The sequence below is a fragment of the Pyxicephalus adspersus genome, chromosome 5, assembly GCF_032062135.1.
Source record: "Pyxicephalus adspersus chromosome 5, UCB_Pads_2.0, whole genome shotgun sequence".
In the NCBI taxonomy this organism is placed as follows: Eukaryota; Metazoa; Chordata; class Amphibia; order Anura; family Pyxicephalidae; genus Pyxicephalus; species Pyxicephalus adspersus.
In genome coordinates, this window is record NC_092862.1 from 40,156,717 (window position 1) to 40,167,790 (window position 11,074).

General features: G+C 39.4%; 1 protein-coding gene and 1 non-coding gene across 2 annotated transcripts; one reads left to right on the forward strand and one right to left on the reverse strand.

Moving 5' to 3' along the window:
• Positions 1–1,741: 1,741 nt before the first annotated feature.
• On the reverse strand, positions 1,742–10,310 carry UBE2V2 (ubiquitin conjugating enzyme E2 V2). The gene is made up of 4 exons (XM_072411234.1): positions 10,192–10,310; positions 6,074–6,219; positions 3,560–3,685; positions 1,742–2,335 (listed from the first exon to the last, which is right to left on the reverse strand). The coding sequence occupies exons 1-4, from the start codon at positions 10,202–10,204 to the stop codon at positions 2,189–2,191; spliced, it is 432 nt and encodes a 143-aa protein (XP_072267335.1). The 5' UTR covers positions 10,205–10,310; the 3' UTR covers positions 1,742–2,188.
• Positions 10,311–10,581: 271 nt separating this feature from the next.
• TRNAA-AGC (transfer RNA alanine (anticodon AGC)) lies at positions 10,582–10,654 on the forward strand. The gene has a single exon. It is a non-coding gene; the product is annotated as a tRNA-Ala (tRNA).
• The last annotated feature ends 420 nt before the right edge of the window (positions 10,655–11,074 follow it).

The window sequence follows — 11,074 nt, forward strand, 5'->3', positions numbered from 1 at the left end:
ATGAAATCTTGGTGCAGTTGAGAGAAATCATGTTTTTGCCAATGACTTAAGAATGGGGATACCAAAAAAGGTCCCTTGAATAATTGCAGAAAAAAATGTTTTTGTAGTATTTTTTTTTCATTAAAGGTGAAAAGGTTGAGATGCAGTTCATGCTCCCTGCACACTAATACACACAAAACAAGGATATAAAAACCCATAATGATAAATCAGCCAATACAATACCACTGTGTTATTCAAGTTGCTTACAAATATTATCACAGTATATATTAGATTTTAGCTGCATTGGGAATAATCTTCAGTCACCTAAATTTTACAATCTGTGCAAAACACCCATTAGTTAGTCAGATAAGAAATAACTGGCTGATCATGTTTGGATTTTTGCAGTCAATAGACCGTTCCTAAAAGATTTGCTGCTACATGGGGTGTGTGCACAAAGCAAGAAAATGTATGCTTCGTCAATTAAAAAATGTATGTTTAGGGGGAAAAAAAGTTTTTGTGAATAATTGTTTGATATTTAGCTATATGAACACTGAGGCACCAGATGTATTACACTGATTAGTCATTATGGGTTATCACATGTGATATTTAAAAATAAAGCTTGTGTCATGAGAATATCCAACCAGTTTAAAATTAAGGCTTGGCCACGTACATACAATACTGGAAAACGAAAATGTTGGTAAAAAATTTCCATTAATTCCTATTTACTATAACATTTACCCAAAGTAAATGGTACCATAATATAATCCCTGTGTTTGTTTAAATAGACATGCTGGCCAGGGTGTAAAATACAGTAAAAGCTGGTTTTAGTTGACATAAAAAGTCACATTGCTTTATGAGGGAGAGCTCAGTTGTAGAAGACACACACTGAGCTTATAAACCATGGTGCAAAGAGTGCTGTGAATTGTGCCACAGCAACAATCTATTTAACAGGCATTAATTTAGTCGTACTAAAGCTGCATATACGGAACCAAACAATGGCCAAGACAGGTCATTTTTAGACCCACTTTGCCGAAAAGAAGCCTGTTGAGGGACTGTCTATATCTAAGAAAATACCAGATTTTGTGTTGTATTTTGAATGGCTAAGATGGATGATGCAGCATGAGGGACATATCAGGAAATTTACCCTTCATTAAAACATATTGCCAGGTGGTAAACACCTGTACCAGTCAGATTTGGCCATCACCATTTTTTTCCAAAACTCATGCAGAATAGGACAAACAACTGCCAAGAAATAAAATATGGGGATACAGACAAACCCATATATGATCAACTTAAAGGTTAACAAAGGCCAATAAATAAAGAGCACATTACTTTAAAGGCTTCCTCATTAGGTCCTATAGAGAAAAGCCAAGCATGAGCAGTACAACATCTCAGTGAAGAGGACAGCAAAAATTGCTGGAGGCAGCAGAGGCTATAGCCAGTGAAGGAGGTCACCAGCTAATAGGAGGTCAGTAGTGTGGAGTATATATGGGATGGGGAAGCAAAGAAAAGTGGCAGTTGGCCTCAACTTTATTAAAAGCTTTCATAGATTTTAACTTTTTATAAATTGATATATGATTGAATGCTACAGTTTACAGCATAGGATTACACTCTGTATTCAGTTGTCCATTCCTGCTTGGTAACTTGGAACACCTCTATCTGAATCATAATTTCTGATAACCTCCAGGGCTTTAAGATCTGGAAGCCAAATAAGTATTTTTTTTTCTATAGTACATTCAAATATCATTTAGGAGTCAATTGCTATAGGCCTAGGTTTATTTATGACAATGTAACACACGTAAAAACAGAAAAAGAATACATTTGAAAACATGAACTGCTACTCTTTTAAGAAAATAAAATGCCCAGAAGGAGTGAATCCCAACAATCAAGCAATATTACAACAAGAAAAGAAGCAAAATCACTTCATTGCAACCTCCATACACCTATATGTTCCTGTGCAGGTGTATGGAGGTTGGACTGCAACATATCTGTTGCATAATATGTCCATGACCAATGGGAGTCAAAACTGGGAGTCCAAGCCAACAATGAGAATTCATGTGCAAATTGTGCCCAGTTTAGGTTTGTCGGGGCTGAAAGGGGTTCCCCTCTCAGAGCTGGAGAGGCAGAGGCATGCAATTTCAGACATTGCAGGCCTTTCTAAAATTCGTGGAAGGGGCTAGGAGGATGTATTGAAACATTCCCAGATCAATTAATTGTTGTAAGTTTGTCCTTCCGGAGGCTGTGGAAGCTTCATATTTTCTTTGGACATCATCATGCGTCTAAGTTCTTGGAGAACAATTTTAATGCTATATGAACTTTGCCACTTGGCTAAAACAGGTATGCATCGTGAATCCATCTAAAAAAACAAAAGCGCATTGTTACGGCACTTAAAAATAGAAGAAAGCAGCATAACATTCAGAAATAAACCGATGAATGTTTGAAAATGCATTAGCTTATTTACTACATGCAACCCAAGCTTATTTGCAAACAATGTTTTGCTGTGCCTCCCCTCTTTACAGCCTATAGCAAGCTTTCAAAGCAACCAATGGCACCAATGTTTGATGAGATATATATATATATATATATATATATATATATATATATATATGCCAAATCTAGATATCGCTTTGTAAGCAGGCTTTAATCAAATTTCAAAGTGAGATAGCAAAAGGAAAAGCATTTCAATTTTTAAATTCTTCAACAAAGATGATTGAAGCTGGCTGCAAGGTTTACACATCGTTTGCTAAAGTTTCCTGTACATATTGTCATATATAAGCCTAAGCCTGTGCATACAAGGCTCAAGAAAAAAGTACCGGTATATTTGTTTTTTGGTATATTTTCCTGACACTGTGGTGCATTCAGTTTTACAGAATTTCTAAGTCCTGGTAACAAATACACTAAATCAACCAGGGACGATGAGCAACACAAACCAGTGTTACCTATGTTGCTGTCTTCAGAATTAGGAATTTATGCAATCACATGTTTTAAACAGATACAGGCTTATTATTAGGACAAACTTATTTGTTTTAAAGGACTAACTTCACCAACAGTGCAGCAACTCATAGCAAATCTTCAGATTTCAGGTCACTGTAGAAAGAAAATTTGATTTGTTGACTGGCCTTCCTCTAAGTCCAGGTGCTAAGAGTTGCTGCACCTTTTAGGAGAAGGATATTCACTATCTTGCATCAGTTTTAAAAAAGGGAGATCCAAGCATTGCATGAGACTATGAACTGACCTTAAAAAAATTATATATACACAACCTTAAAATTAATTTTCATAAATTTATGAATCATCCACCTAAATCTGCATCTTGACAAAGCTCAATATTTGCAAAGCAAACACCTAGCATCCTAAAGTTTAGTGTTATTAAAGAGACACCTTTCAAAAAATCTTGCAAAATACCTGCCTGTCCACAAGCAGAATATTTACATTCAACACACTATCTGGTGAATCATTCCACAACCACACTGTTCTTTAGCTCCTACATTACTACAGGACATAGTAGGAGCTGGTAGATGGAGGTATTGTTTGCAGGCTTTTAAATATATATTAGAATAATATTGTAATGTGTCTTACTTACCATGCCATTGGAATTATTTACTCCATTCATGTTTATTTTTGTTACAAATCTAACTGAAGGAGGGGCTTCTGGATATTTAGGTCCACATTCTATTTTCAAGCTGTAAATTCTATTTTCATAATTTGTCTGAAAATGAAAAAGGGGAAAAAAAAATCTTCCAATAAAAAGAAATACATTTTACCTTTAATTTGAATTACGAGAAACAGACAGCTACAAAAGAAATATTCATAAAGTAGAATTTTAGTTCCAATACTTTTTTTTTTTTTGATGTCTGGAGTGTTAGTACCGGTCAGATCTGTGCTCTTTCTGGGGAGAGTTCCCTACCAAGAACTAACTTGTAATAGGATAGGTAAAGAGCAGATTCAACAAAAATAAAAATAACTTCTAGAAGGCCGGGAGAACCCAGGAAGCACATTATGCTTTTTTTTTTTTTTGACAGCCTGTTTAAAAATACACGAACAGCGGCTCATCCAAGTCATATAAATAAGACCACGGAGTGTTCCAGACACAGACCCATGAAGTTCCCACCAGTTTTCTTAGTGATGCAAATAGCTTAATGGTTAGAGGACAGCTGGTTATTTTATTTTAACTGGCTGGGCTCTCTTCACAGCTTTGTTCCCCCTCTTCTTGCCAATAGAATTTATTATTATATATTATATTATTATGCATTATACACGTGCAGTGTTTGTTGACTACAGAGTAGCTACACAACTGCTTTTTAGCCTCTTTGTCGTAATTTCTCTTTGTCTGGTTACACTGAACCCAGGAATGGGAATCCCGGGTATGAAAAACCTTTAAAGCATATAAAAAACTGAAACCTCTATGTGTTCTGTAGAAATCTGTATGGTGACAACAATATGAAGGAACTATGCCATCTAGTGGGAAAACTAGGAATCTCAATCACCTGAATGCAAAGTATCTTTTTTATTAGTAAGGGGCCAGAACATAAACCTCTCATAAGTGGAACATTGCATGCAGTTTGTGATAGGACCTTTCAGAAAAGCAATTCTTGTTATAACCATATTCATCTGAAGTGCCTCTTGCATCAATTTTATATTTTGTTTTTAGTAAGTGATTATGCTATTTTATTAAGACCCATTGACCATGATACTTTACTGTACCTACTTCATGTGAATACGTGTAAAAAACAGATTAAAATCTGACTGACAATCTAACCCTTCTCCACTCGATTCAAACATAAAAATAAGTTGCATACAAGATAATATAATTATTTGTGATGCCTAAAGTTTCCCTTAGAGATGGCTCTACACAACGTTTTACCTTTGAATGTAACACAGAGCCAGAAATATATTCCTCTTGTCCTCTCAATATTCATCCAACTTGGAGGATTCAACAGATGTACTGCATTTTTTGCAATGCATAGTGGAATGTATTGATAAATGAATAGCAGCACACCAGTGTAAATGGACCCTAAAACATTCCCAAGTACCCAGACTGCTGATAGCCTGCCATCTCTTGCAGCCATGGAGTTGAGAAGTGAACTTAACAGAAAGTTTTTCTCTATATATAACTGAAGTGTAGGAAATCTTTATCTGCCTGCCTGTTCATCATACTGACTGTTCCTGGGTGGCTATAGAGTGCTGTGATTAATCATTTAACAAGCATGTCTGTATGCCAGGTACTATAAGCAGAATCTGGCCCTGTGGGGGAGCCACAGGGGCAGCTAGGGGCATATGATGTTAATCACAAAGCTTGGGTGGCAGTTGCAGCTGACTGGCAAGCTGGCAGATTGTTGCAGAAAACGCCAGTAAACCACCGGAAAAAATCTCTCTGTATATTCTCAGACTTCTGGAATCATATCACAAGGATTGAATCAATACATATATAGTTGTAGTATTGCTTTAAGTCTTTTCTTTGTTGGGGGGTGGCATTATGTAGTTAGAACTAGAAGTTTTACTGCTACCTGTGCCCAGCACTGAATAGAAATGTAGAGTTTTCCACTAGCACTCCCTTGTTGCAGATATTTCAGTACAATCCTGGTAAATTTTATGTGCTGGTGGATATTTCTACATGTCTACCTAGTCAAGACCATCTAGATCAGTGGTCACCAACCTTTTCGAACCCACGGACAACTAAAAATTACCAGCTCCAGACCTCGCTTGCCCCCGGAGCCGGTTGTCACACAGACTTCCCCCCAGAGTGAAGTCATGATGCCAAAACCCACCCACTTTCCCACTGCAGATCTGAGCCTGTGTCCAGAGACACAACCCGCCGGGGGCACACCAGACAGAGCCGTGGGCCACCAAAATTTTCTTGCAGACCACTGGTTGGCAACCACTGATCTAGATGCTATTGGTCATTTATCCATATGGTGTGTAGATGACAGCATTTACAGTGTTAACCAGATTTCCCACCATTTTCTCATTCTAGTAACACTAAACAAAGAAATCTGAACAAAACATAGCAGCAAAGACCTGAAAATAAGTTCTAATCTTTTTCACACCATCTAAAGTGTTATATCAGAAGAAAAAAAAAAATAAACTGGCATCTCACTCTTGGGGGTCCAATGATCATTCCTGTCCATCTAGCCAGAGTCATGTCTTCATCATTTTCAAGGCCCCAGCTGACTGTACCATCTCCAACACCTTTCTGCCCTTCTTCAAGTTCATCCAGTAATTGGAAATTGCGAGGAACTGTGACTGAAAACAAAAAAAAAGTTAAATCATATTGGCAGTCTCCAATATAAAAATATTGTTTTGCTTCACTAGCTCATCAGTTGAATTTTAATATGTTTAACGATTGCAGTCCCAGCACTTTAAAAATCTACAGCACAAGGGTGTTTGTTAGCCATCCATGGACCTGAGCAAAGACTGAACAACACATACATTTTCATGGGATTCCATTTATTTTGAAAATGGCTTTCCAATGCACCCCATAAGACATACTTGTTTGTTTTTAGTGTAAATGTGCATTAGGATGCCATTCAAAGTAAATTAATATGTATATAGTACCTACAAATGAAAGTTTTGATGAACGGGAAATCAAAAATGAAGATGCAAGTCCAGCCTACTAGGTACTTGTAAAATCTGCATTATTGTCAGCACTGCAATGGATCACCATTATGGCATAAATTGATTTGGTCACAGCTTACCATGTGCCAATGCCAAAAACATTTTGCCCTAGTGAATGTGCTGTCCTGAATAAAGAGCAGTGTTCTCCCCAGACCCTTTTATAGCAAACACCTGGCTGTTTTTGGGTGGTTGCTGAAGGCTTGGGTTATAATACAGGGGGTGCCACCCGCCTTCAGCTTCTTCCAACCCAGCCTGAAAAAAATCCTGGAGAAAATCCTGAAGAGAATGTCAACCCAATACCTGTTTTGTGTATAGTAGGGGGGAGGAGAAGTTCTAAGAGGACCTAAGACTAAAATAGCTGGACGAAAAGATTCTTCACAGATTTAGTGAGTAAATGTCCCCCCATAAACACAGATGAAAACTTTGCACATGTTTACCAATAACCTCCCTTTGCAGAGTCCCAAAAGATACCACATATTAAAGTATGACTGAAAATTGTACACAAAGGGCTCAATTCTAAAATCTTTTACACCTGGAGGATTTTCCTTATTTTACCCATTCAACTACAATTCTCAAATCTTTTTTTTTTTTGGCTGTCATGCAGAGTCAATGGCTTTGCTGATCTAGAAGTACACAGAGCGTTCCAAATTAAGTCAGCTAGGTAACAAGCATTTTTATGAAGAAAACCAACATTTTTATTTCAGCATAGGCTTCCTTTACCCAACACTTGTAAGTGCATACCCCATTGATTAATGCAGAAAGTTTGTAAATCCATTTATTGGCTAACTTACTAAAAAGGCAATCATTAAGGATTTTCCAGGATCCCCCTATCCAGACTTTACATGGAGGACTAAAAAAAGGACCTAGCAAACTCTGCTAGCTTGCAATTTTAATATCTCTTGTTAGCCAGTAAAGGGTATCACTTGAACTTCAAACTTTCTGCTTGTTATAAAATATATATAGTCCAATGCACACAATGAAAAAAAAACTCACTTCCAGGAAACACAAAGGGTTAATTGTTAGCACAGTATAGATGAGAGAGAGAACTTCATAAAACAGGAGAACAAAGTACAGCAGATATTCTACCCATACAACAGGAAATGCAGGCGTGTTAGAAACTCGGTATAAGACATATAAGCTGCACACGCTTACGTCCTTTTCACACCTGTGCATTTTGGTGAAATAATTGCATGTGAGAGGAATCGGCCATTATAGCCAATCACACCAAGTCAAATGAAGAAATCACCTACTTGCAAATGTCAAGTGACACGAATCTCCAGCCTTTGCACACAGGTGCTCCTAGATTATAAGCTCTTTGGGTCAGGACCCTCTCCTCCTCCTGTGACACTGTCTGTATTTGTCTGTCATTTGCAACTACTATTTAATGTACAGAGCTGCATAATAGGTTGGCGCTATATAAATCCTGTTTATTAATAATCATAATAATAATAATACACACATGCATGAATTGTCATTGGAAAGCATCTTTCACAATCCTTTCCAACAACAAAAATCTGAACGAACTCTAAACATACTGCACTCTTTGAAAAGGGGAAAACAAGGGAGCGGCACCCCACTGCACTCTCTCCCCTTTAACTAGATCTTCTAGATTGTTAGCTCTTCGGGGCAGGGTCCCCTGCTCCTGTCTCACTGTCTGTATTCGTTGTCATTTGCAATCCCTATTCAACCTTCCTAGCGTTCTAATTCTGTCCGTATTTTCACACAAAAAGCGTTACAATTTTTTGCATAGAAATTTATTTTACATATATAATTCTATAATTCTTAGGCATAACTCACAAAACATGTCCAATATTTATTAAGTTTAATAATAAACTTTAAATAAAAAAACAAAAATCTGTTAAAAAAAAATTGTGAAACCTGTATTATAACTGTACTGTAGCATGTGTATATATATATATATATATATATATATATATATATATATTATATGAAGATTTCCTTGTATTGGACTTAATACAGCTATTTTGTTCTGAATCCAATCCCACCCACACCAAGGTCACCAGGAAACCCCAACCCCAGAGATCATCTCTGCAGTCGCCGGCTGAAGATTGGAGGAAGAAGACGTGTCCCGAGGACCTGCAGAACAGCAGGGGACGCCAACAGAACAAGGTGTTTTTTTTTAATGTTTTTAGCGACCTCGAGTGTGACTCAGGATTACCGCTTTTACCATGTAAAATCCACCCAGAGTAACACTAGGGGGGTTAATGTACAGCGCTGCGTAATATGTTGGCACTATATAAATCCTGCTTAATGATAATAATAATAATTTATGAACGTCGAGCGCTGTACACACCCCAGATTCTTGTCCAATATTAGCCCTGAGGCGATTATTGGGCAAGAATCATCTGACGTGCAGTACCGCCCCCTGAGTCTCGATCGCGAATATATAAGAGCGCCTCCGGAAGTAACCTATGTTGCGCATCCCGGGAGGCTCCCTCTGCGAATGCTCAAAAAAGGAGCCCTTTCGTCAAAAAGAGGGAGAAAAAGCCAATCTCACGCATGCGCAGTGAGATAGGCAAGTTTTTTTCCCCAACTACGTCACCCGATCTTGCGCCTGTGTCAGGTGACATAGTAAGAAGAACCCAGAAGAAGAGGAGAAGTTGGCGGCGCCTGGAGCACCGACCCAAAGACGGATACTGGGACGACACGGGACCCGATGGAAGATGCCTCCGGACCGATTGACTCCTCTGCAGGAATGAAGGTAAGTGAACTTTTTGGCCATTTTTGAGTTTAGTTCCTCTTTATTTTGTCGAGAGGAACCGAAAGCTGAAGGTGGTTTCCAAACAAAGGAAAGTAGAAGGCAAAGGCTTAGTAACCAGTGCTGTCTCCCTGTAGCTGATTTCCCCGTCATTTTACTGTGCCTGGCAGCCATCTTGGTGGACGCAGGGCTTTACTTTCTCATGTTAGGGCCTCCAGCAAGGAAAACAGAAAGCAGAGTACTGAAATCACCCCAGACTGGAATTCAAAGCCGGCAGATACACAGCTATGAGGCCATATACACCTTCACTTAGCATAGTGGCGCCAGCATTTTACAGGGTTGAGTTTAAACCTTCATTGCACATATAACAGGGCAAACATTCTCATTTTGAGTTCCACTAATGCTAAGGGTTTCTAATAATCATCAATGGCTGCAATGACTGAAGAAGGCTCATTTTCTGGCAGGTCAGGATGTGATATGTATGGGGATGGGGTCTGTATGATATCCCAGATACTAATCAGCTGCAAATATCAGACATAATGGGGAATCTCTGGGCATTGTCACTCAATGTCACTCTGCCCCAAATCATGGCCTCAATGTGTTCTATATCATAAGCCTAATGTCAGCAACCAATCAAACAGCAGCTTGCTGCACTTCAGGGCTGACATTTCAATGACATGAATTTTCATAGGCTGAAATGAACCTATAAAGGCCAATGTGCTGGCGGTAGGGCCACTGACAGCCCGGGGCAGGAGGGCGGCAGCCGGTGGGGTATCAGAGGCTGATATAGCGGATGGATGGAAGCTCGGGGAGGACATAATATAATAATAGGATATGACCGGCACTGTCTGCTCCGTTCACCCCGCCCGCCCCTTACCAACCTGGCATCGCCATCTTCTCCGCCGCCCAGGACCGGAGGAGCCCACGCAGTCCTGATGTCAGCACGTTCAACTCCCCCGACCGGTCCGCGTCACTTCCGTCACTAATTGACGGTCAGCCCCTCCGCCGCCCAGTGTGTGGGATTGGTGAATGAGAGGGGTGTTTATGAATGAATGAATATGCAGTCAGTCACCCCTCTGCATACAGCACCGTGCCCCGCTCCCCGGCAATGTCCTGTGTATGGATATATATGTAACAATAATTTTATGGGGTGTGATCAAAACTGCGATTATATACACAAAAAACTATCTTCATACGGATAATATCGCTAAAAGAATACACCGAGGAATGTGAGAGTACAAGGGGGAATGTGAGACCACAGCACTCAGAGTGGGGAATTAGCTCAAATGGTAGAGCGCTCGCTTAGCATGCGAGAGGTAGCGGGATCGATGCCCGCATTCTCCAAGTTTTTTAATAAATGGTAAATATTGTGCAGGGGTATTCTGAGATAAGCATGAAGGTTTAATTGTGGAAAATAATTATATACCTGTAATATATATTATGTCTGATCAATATTTTATGGTCTATGTTGTGTGCAGGGAAGGGTTTTCATCATGTCTGCTAGTAGAAGTGTGCCAATCCATGGGGGCATTATGTGCAGGAGAGGAGTGTATGATTGGGGCAGTATATGCAGGAGAGGAGAGAGAAGGGTATGATGGAGGCATTTTGTGCAGGAGAGGGGTGAGAATGTATGATGGGGTCATTATGTGCAGGAGAGGAGCAAAAAGGATATGATGGGGGCATTATGTGCAGGAGAGGGGTGAGGAGGGTATGATGGGGGCATTATGTGCAGGAGAGGGGTGAGGAGGGTATGATGGGGGCATT